The following is a 14,615-nucleotide window of genomic DNA, read 5'->3' on the forward strand; positions in this document are numbered from 1 at the left end:
CTAAAGCCACTTCATCCAAATCAATTCATACTGCAACAAGATCCTCTACTAGACTAAAAGGAAGAGTAGTGGGACAAAAATAAAATACTGGCAGCAAGAAAACCTATGTAAGCCTCGATGACAGCAATGGCAGTGACCGTGACTCACATGATTCGTATGAATCTGTAGAAGACATCCTATACAAGCCTGGAGCACAAGATAGTTCTACTGAATCAGATATTGAAGGTGGTCTCCCAGCAGCTAGGTTGAGGGAATTTAAGTTGGAGCATGCTCCAGGTGCTGCCTGGAAGAAGGGCAAGGAGAAAATAGTAGAGGAAGATGACGGTCTGGTTGTGGAGAATTCTGATGAAGAAGTAGATTGGGTGCAAGTACTGGGTAACAGAGAAAACAACCAAGAATCTTATGATGCATATGATCCGATTCACGATGATTCTGATGGAAACGACTCTTGGAAGTCTGAAGAATTGAAAACCCCCCAAACTCAGATGAGGAGTGGAGTGATGATGATGATGCTGATGATGTGCACCCAATCTTCTCCGAGGGTGGCCGATTTGGTGAACTAAAGCTACAAGTTGGAATGAAGTTCAGTAACAAGAATGAATTTATGGATGATGTGAGATAATTCACCATTCAAGAAGGTAGGGGGATTAAATTTAGAAGGAATGAGAGCTACAGAGTCAGAGCTATTTGCAAGTGGACAATGGGAGAAGATGAGGATATGGTTAGATGTCCATGGGTTGTTTATGCATCCAGGGATTCTGATGAGACATGCTGGCAAATAAAAACATTTAAGAATGAACACATATGTCCTAGGATGAGCAAAAACAGGGCAGCCAATAGGAGATGGCAAGTTGGTAAAGAAAATGAGGAGGTATCTGAGCTTAAAGCACAGTGAGGCTAAATCATATTTCAGGAGAAGGTGTGACCTAGACCTAAACAAATCATCACTAACCAGAGCTTTAATGGACGCAAGAAATATTGTTTACGGTGATGCAGCTGCCTAGTACGATTTGGTTAGAGATTATGCAGAAACTCTACTTAAGAGTAATCCTGGTTCAACAGTAAAGATTGGTACATATCTACAAGGGGATGATCCTATATTTGAAAAAATGTATGTATGTCTGGATGGATGTAAGAAGGGTTTTAAGGCTGGCTGCCGCCCACTGATCGGACTCGACGAAGCCTTCTTAAAGACTCGGTTTGGGGAACAAATACTCTCAGCAGTGGCTCAGGACGCCAACAACCATATATATCCAATTGCGTGGGCAATTGTTGATGTTGAGAATAAAGAGAATTGGAGGTGGTTTTTGGACCTGCTGCTTGATGACTTGGGTGACTACATGGCTAACAAATGGGCTTTTATGTCAAACATGCAAAAGGTAAATGAGTAAATATATTTGGGGAATCAATTCATACTTGCTGTGAGGACTATTATTAGTAAGATTTATTTGCATAATCAATTCATACTTGCTGTGAGGACTGTGATTAGTAAATGTATTTGCATAATCAATTCATACTTGCTGTGAGGACTGTGATTATCAAGATTTATTTGCATAATCATTTCATACTTGCTGTGAGGACTGTGATTAGTAAACGTATTTGTATAATCAATTCATACTTGTTGTGAAGACTGTGATTAGTGAATGTATTGCATAATCAATTCATACTTGTTCTGAAGACTGTGATTAGTAAACGCATTTGTATAATCAATTAATACTTGCTGTGAGGACTGTGATTTGTAAATGTATTCGTTGCGAGGGTGATGAGCGGATAATTTATACGCTTTTTGGTATTGTTTTTACATAGTTTTTAGTATGTTTTAGTTAGTTTTTATTATACTTTTATTAGTTTTTAATTAAAAATTACATTTCTAGACTTTACTATGAGTTTGTGTATTTTTCTGTGATTTCAGGTATTTTCTGGCTGAAATTGAGGGACTTGAGCAAAAATCAGATTCAGAGGTTGAAGAAGGACTGCAGATGCTGTTGGATTCTGACCTCCCTGCACTCAAAGTGGATTTTCTGGAGTTACAGAACTCCAAATGATGTGCTCTCAATTGCGTTGGAAAGTAAACATTCAGGGCTTTCCAGAAATATATAATAGTTCATACTTTTCCCGAGTTTAGACGATGTAAACTGGCGTTCAACGCCAGCTCCCTGCCCTATTCTGGAGTCAAATGCCAGAAACAGGTTGCAAAGTGAAGTTAAACGCCAGAAACAGGTTATAGACTGGCGTTTAACTCTAAGAAAGACCTCTCCATGTGAAAGCTTCAATGCTCAGCCCAAGTACACACCAAATGGGCCCCGGAAGTGGATTTCTACATCGTTTACTTATCTCTGTAAACCCTAGTAACTAGTTTAGTATAAATATGACTTTTTACTATTGTGTTTATATCTTTTAGACCATCTTTGGATTATCCTTTGATCATGTTTTGGGGGCTGGCCTCTCGGCCATGCTTGGACCTTGTTCTTATGTATTTTCAACGGTAGAGTTTCTACACACCATAGATTAAGGTGTGGAGCTCTGCTGTTCCTCATGAATTAATGCAATTACTACTATTTTCTATTCAATCAAGCTTATTCCTATTCTAAGATATTCATTCGCACCCAAGAACATGATGAATGTGAATATTATGTGACGCTCATCACCATTCTCACCTATGAACGCGTGCCTGACAACCACTTCCGTTCTACATGCAAACAAGCTTGAATGTATATCTCTTAGCCTCCTGATCGTGAGATCAGAGTCTTCGTGGTATAAGTTAGAACCCATGGACGGCCATTCCTGAGATCCGGAAAGTCTAAACCTTGTCTGTGGTATTCCGAGTAGGATCTGGGAGGGGATGGCTGTGACGAGCTTCAAACTCGCGAGTTCTGGGCGTAGTGACAGACGCAAAAGGATAGTAAATCCTATTCCAGTATGATCGAGAACCTACAGATGATTAGCCATGCAGTGACAGTGCATTGGACCATTTTCACAGAGAGGACGGGATATAGCCATTTACAACGGTGATGTCCAACATACAGCTTGCCATGGAAGGGAGTAGGAATGATTGGATGAAGACAGCAGGAAAGCAGAGGTTCAGGAGGAATGAAAGCATCTCTACATACTTATCTGAAACTCTCACCAATGAATTACATAAGTATCTCTATCTTAGTTTATATTTTAATTATGTTTTAATTATCAATTCACTATAACCATTTAAATCCTCCTGACTGAGATTTGCAAGATGACCATAGCTTGCTTCAAGCCGACAATCTCCGTGGGATCGACCCTTACTCACGTAAGGTTTATTACTTGGACGACCTAGTGCACTTGCTGGTTAGTTGTACGAAGTTGTGACAAAGAGCTAAGATTATGAACGTGCATATTAAGTTTTTAGCGCCCAAGGAAAGAACGATCACGATTTCGTGCACCAAGTTTTTGGCGCCGTTGCCGGGGATTGTTTGAGTTTGGACAACTGACGGTTCATCTTGTTGCTCAGATTAGGTAATTTTATTTTAATTTTAAGCATTTTGTTTTTATTTTTTTTATTTTCAAAAATCCAAAAAAAAATTTATAAAATCATAAAACCAAAAATATTTTGATGTTTCTTGTTTGAGTCTAGAGTCAATTTTTAAGTTTGGTGTCTTGCATATTTTTGTTTTTCTCAAGAATTTTCGAAAATTCATCATATGTTCTTCTTGATCTTCAAGTTGTTCTTGGCCAGCCTTCTTGTTTGATCTTCATATTTTCTTGTTTTGTGTCTTTTCTTGTTTTTCATATGCATTTTCAATTTGTTAGTGTCTAAGCATTGAAAATTTCTATGTTTGGTGTCTTGCATGTTTTTCTTTTCTTAAAAATTTTCAAAAATAAGTTCTTGATGTTCATCATGACATTCAAAGTGTTCTTGGTGTTCATCTTGACATTCATAGTGTTCTTGCATGCATCTTTTGTTTTGATCCAAAATTTTAATGCATTGAGTCTTTTTGATGTTTTTCTCTCTCATCATTAAAAATTCAAAAATCAAAAAAATATCTTTTCCTTTTTCTCTCATAAATCTTCGAAATTTGAGTTGACTTTTTCAAAAATTTTTAAAATCTAGTTGTTTCTTATGAGTCAAAACAAATTTTCAATTTAAAAATCCTAGCTTTTTCAAATCTTCTTCAAAAATCAAATCTTTTTCATTTTTTCTTTCATAATTTCGAAATTTTCAAAATTAATTTTCAAAAATCTTTTTCATAAATTCAAAATCTTCACTAACAATTAATGTGATTGATTCAAAAATATTAAGTTTGTTACTTGCCTAGTAAGAAATGTTCAATCTTTAAATTTTAAAATCAAATCTTTTTGTTTCTTGTTAGTCAAGTAATCAACTTTAATTTTCAAAATCAAATCTTTTTAAATTTCTTTTTCAAATCTTTTTCAAAATAAATTTCAATCACATCTTTTTCAAAATTTAATTTCAAAATCTTTTCTAACTTCTTATCTTTTCAAATTTGATTTTCAAATTTGATTTTCAAATCTTTTTCAATTAACCACTTAACTTTTTGTTTGATTCTTATCTTTTTCAAAACTACCTAACTAACTCTCTCTCTCTCTCTCATTTTCAAAAATCCCTTCCCTCTTTTTCAAATTTCCTTTTTAATTAACTAATTGTTTTAATTTTAATTTAATTTGATTTCAATTTTTATTTTCGAATTTTAAGTTTAATTTTAAAATATTTTTATTTTATTTTGTTTAATTTTCGAATTCTTCTCTTCCTCATATCCTTCTATTATTTATTCATCTACTAACACTTCTCTTCCACCCAAAATTCGAACCCCATCTCCCTATCTGTGTTCGAGTTTTTCTCTTCTCCTTCTTATATTCTTCTCTTCTTATACTTGCATAAGGAATATCTATACTGTGACATAGAGGATTCCATATTTTCTTTTGTGTTCTCTTCTTTCATATGAGCAGGAACAAGGATAAGAACCTTCTTGTTGAAACTGATCCTGAACCTGAAAGGACTCTGAAGAGGAAGCTAAGGGAAGCTAAAGCACAACTCTCTGGAGAAAATCTGACAGAAAATTTCGAAAAAGAAGGAGACATGGCCGAAAATAATAACAATGCAAGAAAGATGCTTGGTGACTTTACTGCACCAAATTCTAATTTACATGGAAGAAGCATCTCAATCCCTGCCATTGGAGCAAACAATTTTGAGCTTAAACCTCAACTAGTTTCTCTGATGCAACAAAACTGCAAGTTTCATGGACTTCCATCTGAAGATCCTTTTCAGTTCTTAACTGAATTCTTACAGATCTGTGATACTTTTAAGACCAATGGGGTTGATCCCAAGGTCTACAGACTCATGCTTTTCCCGTTTACTATAAGAGACAGAGCTAAAATATGGTTGGACTCTCAACCTAAAGATAGCCTGAATTCTTGGGATAAGCTGGTCACGGCTTTCTTAGCCAAGTTCTTTCCTCCTCAAAAGCTTAGCAAACTTAGAGTGGATGTTCAAACCTTCAGACAGAAAGAAGGCGAATCCCTCTATGAAGCTTGGGAGAGATACAAGCAACTGACCAAAAAGTGTCCCTCTGACATGCTTTCAGAATGGACCATCCTGGATATATTCTATGATGGTCTGTCTGAGTTATCAAAGATGTCATTTGACCATTCTGCAGGTGGATCCATTCACCTAAAGAAAACGCCTGCAGAAGCTCAAGAACTCATTGACATGGTTGCTAATAACCAGTTCATGTACACTTCTGAGAGGAATCCTGTAAGTAATGGGACGCCTCAGAGGAAGAGAGTTCTTGAAATTGATGCTCTGAATGCCATATTGGCTCAGAACAAAATATTGACTTAGCAAGTCAATATGATTTCTCAGAGTCTGAATGGAATGCAAGCTGCACCCAACAGTACTCAAGAGGCATCTTCTGAAGAAGCTTATGATCCTGAGAACCCTGCAATAGCAGAGGTGAATTACATGGGTGAACCCTATGGGAACACTTATAATCCCTCATGGAGAAATCATCCAAATTTCTTATGGAAGGATCAACAAAAGCCTCAACAAGGCTTTAATAATGGTGGAAGAAACAGGTTTAACAATAGCAAACCTTTTCCATCATCCACTCAGCAACAGACAGAGAATTCTGAGCAGAATCCCTCTAGCTTAGCAAATATAGTCTCTGATCTATCTAAGGCCACTTTAAGTTTCATGAATGAAACAAGGTCCTCCATTAGAAATTTCGAGGCACAAGTGGGTCAGCTGAGTAAAAGGGTCATTGAAACTCCTCCTAGTACTCTCCCAAGCAATACAGAAGAGAATCCAAAAAAAGAGTGCAAGGCCATTGATATAACCAAAATGGCCGAACCCAAAGAGGAGGAGGAGGACGTGAATCCTAGTGAGGAAGACCTCCTGGGACGTTCAGTGAACAATGAGGAGTTTCCCTTAGAGGAACCAAAGGAGTCTGAGGCTCATCTAGAGACCATAGAGATTCCAATGAACCTCCTTCTGCCCTTCATGAGCTCTGATGAGTATTCTTCTTCTGAAGAGAATGAAGAGATGTTACTGAAGAGCAAGTTGCCAAGTACCTTGGTGCAATCATGAAGTTGAATGCCAAATTATTTGGTAATGAGACTTGGGAAGATGAACCTCCCTTGCTAACCAATGAACTGAATGCATTGGATAGGCAGAAATTACCTCAAAAGAAATAGGATCCTGGTAAATTCCTAATACCCTGTAACATAGGCACCATGACCTTTGAGAAGGCTCTGTGTGACCTGGGGTCAGGCATAAACTTAATGCCACTCTCTGTAATGGAGAAACTAGGGATCTTTGAGGTGCAAGCTGCCAGAATCTCATTAGAGATGGCAGACAACTCAAGAAAAGAGGCTTATGGACAAGTAGAGGACGTGTTAGTAAAGGTTAAAGACCTTTACATCCCTGCTAATTTCATAATCCTAGACACTGGGAAGGATGAGGATGAATCCATCATCCTTGGAAGACCCTTCCTAGCCACAGCAAAAGCTATTATTGATGTGGACAGAGGAGAGTTGGTCCTTCAACTGAATTAGGACTACCTTGTGTTCAAGACTCAAAGTTCTCCTTCTGTAACCATGGAGAGGAAGCATGAAAAGCTTCTCTCACTGCAGAGTCAACCAAAGCCCCGACAGTCAAACTCTAAGTTTGGTGTTGGGAGGCCACAACCAAACTCTAAGTTTGGTGTTGAACTCCCATATCCAAACTCTAAGTTTGGTGTTGGGAGGTCTCAACAATGCTCTAAACATCTGTGAGGCTCCATGAGAGCTCACTGTCAAGCTATTGACATTAAAGAAGCGCTTGTTAGGAGGCAACCCAATGTATTTAATTATATCTATATTATTTTTATTTTTATTTTTATTTTTATTTTTATTTTTATTTTTATTTCATGTTTTATTAGGTTGATGATCATGTGGAGTCACAAAAACTACTGAAAAATCAAAAACAGAATGAAAAACAGCATTAAAAATAGCACACCCTGGAGGAAGAGCTTACTGGCGCTTAAACGCCAGTAAGGAGCATCTGGCTGGCATTTAACGCCAGAACAGAGCATGAAACTGGCGTTAAACGCCAGAAACAAGCAGCAGTCTGGCGTTTAAACGCCAGGATTGCACCCAGAGGAAAGCTGGCATTAAACGCCAGAAACAAGCATAAAGCTGGCGTTTAACGCCAGAAACAAGCTACATTTGGGCGTTTAACGCCAGAAACAAGCATGAAAGTGGCGTTAAACGCCATGATTGCATACATAGGGCATTTTTACACGCCTAAAAGGTGCAGGGATGTGAAATCCTTGACACCTCAAGATCTGTGGACCCCACAGGATCACCTCAGGATCTGTGGACCCCACAGGATCCCCACCTACCTCAACTCACTTTCTCTCTTCTTCCTCACACACAAACCAATAACCCTCTTCCCCAAACACCCTTCACCAATCACCTCAATCTCTCTTCCCCATCACTTCTTCACCACTCACATCCATCCACACTTTCCCATAAACCCTACCTACCTTCAAATTCAAAATCTCTTTCCCACCCAAACCCACCCTAAATGACCGAACCCTAACCCTTCTCCCTCCACTATATAAACCCCTCATTCTTTTTTCATTTTCACACAACACAACCCTTTCTTCTAACCCTTGGCCGAATACACACCTCTCTCCCTTTCCTCCATTCTTCTTCTTCTTCTCCTTCTTTCTCTCTTCTTTTGCTCGAGGACGAGCAATATTCTAAGTTTGGTGTGGTAAAAGCATAGCTTTTTTTGTTTTTCCATAACCAGTGATGGCACCTAAGGCCAGAGAAACCTCAAGAAAGAGGAAAGGGAAGGCAATTGCTTCCACCTCTGAGTCATGGGAGATGGAGAGATTCATCTCAAAATTCCATCAAGACCACTTCTATGAAGTTGTGGCCAAGAAGAAAGTGATCCCTGAGGTTCCTTTCAAGCTCAAGAAGAATGAGTATCCGGAGATCCGACTTGAGATCCAAAGAAGAGGTTGGGAAGTCCTCACCAACCCCATTCAACAAGTCGGGATCCTAATGGTTCAAGAGTTCTATGCAAATGCATGGATCACTAGGAACCATGATCAAAGTATGAACCTGAATCCAAAGAATTGGCTTACCATGGTTCGGGGGAAATACTTAGATTTCAGTCCGGAAAGTGTAAGGTAGGCGTTTAACTTGCCAATGATGGAAGAAAATGCATGCCCCTACACAAGAAGGGTCAACTTTGATCAAAGGTTGGACCAAGTCCTCATGGACATATGTGTGGAAGGAGCTCAATGGAAGATTGACTCAAAAGGCAAACCGGTTCAACTGAGAAGACTGGACCTTAAGCCTGTAGCTAGAGGATGGTTGGAGTTCATTCAACGCTCAATTATTCCCACTAGCAACCGGTCTGAAGTTACTGTAGACTGGGCCATCATGATCCATAGTATCATGATTGGGGAGGAAGTGGAGGTTCATGAGATTATACCTCAAAAACTCTACAAGGTGGCTGACAAGTCCTCCACTTTGGCAAGGTTAGCCTTTTCTCACCTCATTTGCCATCTATGCAATTCGGCTGGGATTGACATAGAGGGAGATATCCTCATTGATGAGGACAAGCCCATCACTAAGAAGAGAATGGAGCAAACAAGAGAGCCTATTCATGAATCTCAAGAGATGCATGAGGAAGCTCATCATCAAGAAATCCCTGAGATGCCTCAAGGGATGTATTTTCCTCCAAATAACTATTGGGAACAACTCAACACTTCTCTAGAAGGATTGAGTCATAATATGAACCAATTAAGGGTGGAACACTAAGAGCACTCCATCATTCTCAATGAGATCAGAGAAGATCAAAGAGCTATGAGGGAGGAGCAACAAAGACAAGGAAGAGACATAGAGGAGCTCAAGAGCACCATTGGTTCTTCAAGAAGAGGAAGACGCCACCCTCACTAAGGTGGACCCGTTCCTTAATCTCCTTGTTCTTATTTTCATGTTTTTCGTTTACTATGCTTTATGTTTTAGTTATGTTTGTGTCTTTACTATATGATCATTAGTGTCTAGTAACTATGTCTTAAAGCTATGAGTGTCCTATGAATCCATCACCTCTCTTAAATGAAAAATGTTTTAATTACAAAAGAACAAGAAGTACATGAATTTCAAATTTATCCTTGAAATTAGTTTAATTATATTGATGTGGTGACAATACTTTTTGTTTTTTGAATGAATGCTTGAACAGTGCATATGTCTTTTGAATTTGTTGTTTATGAATGTTAAATATGTTGGCTCTTGAAAGAATGATGAAAAGGAGAACTGTTATTGATAATCTAAAAAATCATAAAATTGATTCTTAAAGCAAGAAAAAGCAGTGAATACAAAAGCTTGCAGAAAAAAAAGAAAAGAAAAATGGCGAAAAAAAAAGAGAAAGAAAAAGAAAGCAAGCAGAAAAAGTCAAGAGCTCTTTAAACCAAAAGGCAAGAGCAAAAAGCCAATAGCCCTTAAAACTAAAAGACAAGGGTAATAAAAAGGATCCAAGGCTTTGAGCATCGGTGGATAGGAGGGCCTAAGGAATAAAATCCTGGCCTAAGCGGCTAAACCAAACTGTCCCTAACCATGTGCTTGTGGCGTGAAGGTGTCAAGTGAAAACTTGAGACTGAGCGGTTAAAGTCGAGGTCCAAAGCAAAAAAAAAAAAAGAGTGTGCTTAAGAACCCTGGACACCTCTAATTGGGGACTTTAGCAAAGCTGAGTCACAATCTGAAAAGGTTCACCCAGTTATGTGTCTGTGGCATGTATGTATCCGGTGGTAATACTGGAAAACAGAGTGCTTAGGGCCACGGCCAAGACTCATAAAGTAGCTGTGTTCAAGAATCAACATACTGAACTAAGAGAATCAATAACACTATCTAAATTCTAAGTTCCTATAGATGCCAATCATTCTGAACTTCAAGGGATAAAGTGAGATGCCAAAACTATTCAGAGGCAAAAAGCTACTAGTCCCACTCATCTAATTGGAGCTAAGTTTCACTGATAGTTTGAAATTTATAGTATATTCTCTTTTTTTATCCTATTTGGTTTTCAGTTGCTTGGGGACAAGCAACAATTTAAGTTTGGTGTTGTGATGAGCGGATAATTTATACGCTTTTTGGCATTGTTTTTACATAGTTTTTAGTATGTTTTAGTTAGTTTTTATTATACTTTTATTAGTTTTTAATTGAAAATTACATTTCTGGACTTTACTATGAGTTTGTGTGTTTTCTATGATTTCAGGTATTTTCTGGCTGAAATTGAGGGACTTGAGCAAAAATCAGATTCAGAGGTTGAAGAAGGACTGCAGATGCTGTTAGATTCTGACCTCCCTGCACTCAAAGTGGATTTTCTGGAGCTACAGAACTCCAAATGACGCGCTCTCAATTGCGTTGGAAAGTAAACATCCAGAGCTTTCCAGAAATATATAATAGTCCATACTTTTCTCGAGTTTAGATGACGCAAACTGGCGTTCAACGTCAGCTCCCTGCCCTATTCTGGAGTCAAACGCCAGAAACAGGTTATAAACTGGCGTTTAACTCCAAGAAAGACCTCTCTACGTGAAAGCTTCAATGCTCAGCCCAAGCACACACCAAGTGGGCCCCGGAAGTGGATTTCTACATCATTTACTTATCTCTGTAAACCCTAGTAACTAGTTTAGTATAAATAGGACTTTTTACTATTGTGTTTATATCTTTTAGACCATCTTTGGATTATCCTTTGATCACGTTTTGGGGGCTGGCCTCTCGGCCATGCCTGGACCTTGTTCTTATGTATTTTCAACGGTAGAGTTTCTACACACCATAGATTAAGGTGTGGAGCTCTGCTGTTCCTCATGAATTAATACAATTACTACTATTTTCTATTCAATCAAGCTTATTCCTATTCTAAGATATTCATTCGCACCCAAAAACATGATGAATGTGATGATTATGTGACGCTCATCACCATTCTCGCCTATGAACGCGTGCCTGACAACCAGTTCTGTTCTACATGCAAACAAGCTTGAATGTGTATCTCTTAGCCTCTTGATCGTGAGATCAGAGTCTTTGTGGTATAAGTTAGAACCCATGGACGGCCATTCCTGAGATCCGAAAAGTCTAAACCTTGTCTGTGGTATTTCGAGTAGGATCTGGGAGGGGATGGCTATGATGAGCTTCAAACTCGCGAGTGCTGGGCGTAGTGACAGATGCAAAAGGATAGTAAATCCTATTCCAGTATGATCGAGAACCTACAGATGATTAGCCATGCAGTGATAGCACATTGGACCATTTTCGTAGAGAGGACGGGATGTAGCCATTGACAACAGTGATGCCCAACATACAGCTTGCCATGGAAGGGAGTAGGAATGATTGGATGAAGACAACAGGAAAGCAGAGGTTCAGGAGGAATGAAAGCATCTCTACATACTTATCTGAAACTCTCACCAATGAATTACATAAGTATCTCTATCTTAGTTTATATTTTAATTATGTTTTAATTATCAATTCACTATAACCATTTAAATCCGCCTGACTGAGATTTGCAAGATGACCATAGCTTGCTTCAAGCCAACAATCTCCGTGGGATCGACCCTTACTCACGTAAGGTTTATTACTTGGACGACCCAGTGCACTTGCTGGTTAGTTGTGTGAAGTTGTGACAAAGAGCTAAGATTATGAATGTGCATATTAAGTTTTTAGCGCCGTTACCAAGGAAAGAACGATCACGATTTCGTGCACCAGAGGGCTTGTTTGAAGTCCTTTAATATATTTTGGGGGGTCTGTTTGAGGTCACTTAAAATATTTTGGGGGTCTGTTTGAGGCACGATAATTGAATTTTCATGTGTTGCTGGTCCAGGGTTTGGCTTCAGCAGTAAAGGAGCTTATGCCCAATGTACACCATCGATTCTGTGTCTGGCATCTATGGAAGAATTTTAACAAACAATGGAAAGAGCAGGAGTACAGAGAACTATTATGGGAGTGTGCTAGGGAAACAACTCGCCATGGTTTTGATCAGAAGATGGATAGGTTAAAGAGACTCAACGAGAGAGCTTGGGCATATTTGGATAAGTGGCCTAAAGAAGCATGGAATAGGGCATATTTCCGACACGATCAAAAAATTGATAACATTTGTAACAATGCCTGCGAGGTTTTTAACTCGAGGATTAAGGAATACAAAGCTAAGCCTATAATCACCTTGTTAGAGGAGGTTCGGATGTTTGCGATGCGGTCCATTGCAAAAAACAAGGTCAAGTTATCCCACCATGTTGGTAAGCTCCCACCAATCCAACATAGTAGATTGTAGAAAATCCGGAAAGAATCTCAAAAATGGACACCGATCTGGAGTGGAGATGAAGATTATCAAAGATTTGAGATCCATGGTTGGCCTACCAACATGGCTGTTGACTTGGGGAAGAGCATATGCACCTGTAGGTTTTGGCAAATAACAGGTACTGAGGTAGCCAATAATTGCTTAAACATAGTTTGGATTAGATAGTGAGTGGTTTGTATTCATTTAATTAAACATAATTTAAATTAGATAGTGACTGGTTTGTATTCATTTAGGTGTTCTTATTTGTTTCACTATGTTTTATGTCTCTGGTGATTAGTCTCTATTTAAATAGATCGTTGGATACTGTTTCATAACATCTGTCCTTGTAGGAAATCCGTGTGTCCATGCATGTGCAGCCATCTCCAAGATAAATCGAAATCCTGAGGATTTTTGTCATCATTGGCTGACCATGGAAGCTTATAGAGATACCTACAAGCACTCTCTCAATCCAATACCCGGACAAGATCTTTGGGAGAGAAGTGAACAAAATAGGCCTCATGCACCTAAAATGAAGCGAAAGCCAGGGCCAATAACCCAAAAAAGACGGAAGGATGCTGATGAAGAGTCATCTAGTGTTAAGAAGTCAAAAACTGAAACCAAGTTGAAGAGAAAATACAAAGAATTCACATGTACTTACTGTGGTACGAGAGGGCATACAAAGAGGAGTTGTGCTCATAGGAAAGCTGATGACCTTGCTAGTGCCCTTGTTAATGCAGCAGCGGCTGTTGTTGCAAAAGAAAAAGGTTCTAAGGCTGGAGAGGGTACAGATCCAGCAAACTATGTTATGTTATTTAGAGTAATCTGTTTTGGTTTAGGATATTTGAAACTATGTTATCTAGGGTATCTAAGGTATGATACAGATACTGCTGTTGCTAATGCTGTGATATTGACAATGATTAATGACTATGAATTACTTAATGAATTACTTATTTTTGGGTCTTATGTCAAGTACAAGAACCACACAAGGTTCTGTTAGATTTTCTTTTGTCATAACATCTCATCTATTTATATCTTTTTCACAAATGAACTATACACTTAAAGTTATTCACTAATAGAAGTGCATACTACATATATAGTTATTAGAGCCAGCTCCTAATCTTGTCTTCATATACAGACTCATAGCAGCTTCATATATAATCTCAGTTTTAAAGAATTTTTACAGGATATATCATTAGCAAAGAGAACATAAAATTCCATTTATATTTTCTCATTAAATACATAACAATGCTTCATTCAAATAACTGATATACAGTTACATATATTTCATCACACCTAATCCACAAGCTACAATCACAATTCCAAAAATAATAACAAACACAGACAATATAATATTTCCCATTTTTAATATTCTAATTTCAGCTTCAACTGCACTAATTTTCCATCCCAGAGATAGTTTCCAATGGTCTTCACTAACTGAACTTTTATTTCTGCCAACTATGGCTTCTTCTTCTTCAACATCTGCCCATTTAAAAAAGCCACACCATCTCTTACCGGTAGTCTACAACACAAAAAATCCAAAAAAAATTGAGAGAAAGAACAGCTACAAAATCAACAAGCATTTGAGAAATAAGACACACAATCAACTTGCAATAATTCAACCAACTCACATTATAGTTAGAGCATCCATAGAATGGTCTTTCTGGATTGGAATCCGTCCCAGACCACCGAAGAATAGGACGCAACCCACAACCGCACCAATGCGGAACCTTCCCACTTCTGTCACCGTGTGCGTTCTTCACCCAGCCACTATGCGAACAAGCTCTACCAGAGCTACCTGAGCTTTGGCTGC

The 14,615-nt window shown here is 38.4% G+C and overlaps 1 protein-coding gene across 1 annotated transcript; it reads left to right on the forward strand.

The window, feature by feature from the left end:
• Nucleotides 1-700: 700 nt before the first annotated feature.
• Nucleotides 701-13,802, forward strand: LOC148578473 (uncharacterized). The gene is made up of 4 exons (XM_088503055.1): nucleotides 701-891; nucleotides 1,019-1,379; nucleotides 12,353-12,764; nucleotides 13,156-13,802. Exons 1-4 carry the CDS (start codon nucleotides 701-703, stop codon nucleotides 13,800-13,802), a joined length of 1,611 nt encoding a protein of 536 aa, XP_088359181.1.
• The last annotated feature ends 813 nt before the right edge of the window (nucleotides 13,803-14,615 follow it).

The sequence above is a fragment of the Arachis ipaensis genome, chromosome B1 (assembly GCF_059453495.1).
Source record: "Arachis ipaensis isolate K30076 ecotype BB chromosome B1, ASM5945349v1, whole genome shotgun sequence".
Lineage (NCBI taxonomy): Eukaryota > Viridiplantae > Streptophyta > Magnoliopsida > Fabales > Fabaceae > Arachis > Arachis ipaensis.

Excerpts from the sequence above, each read along its gene's own strand:
- LOC148578473 (XM_088503055.1), top strand. The coding sequence starts at position 701 with ATGGGAGAAGATGAGGATATGGTTAGATGTCCATGGGTTGTTTATGCA. Across the intron at positions 892-1,018 it reads GTATCTGAGCTTAAAGCACA|AGATTATGCAGAAACTCTAC; the intron begins GTGAGGCTAAAT and ends CGATTTGGTTAG. Across the intron at positions 12,765-13,155 it reads CAAGTTATCCCACCATGTTG|GAAATCCGTGTGTCCATGCA; the intron begins GTAAGCTCCCAC and ends CTGTCCTTGTAG.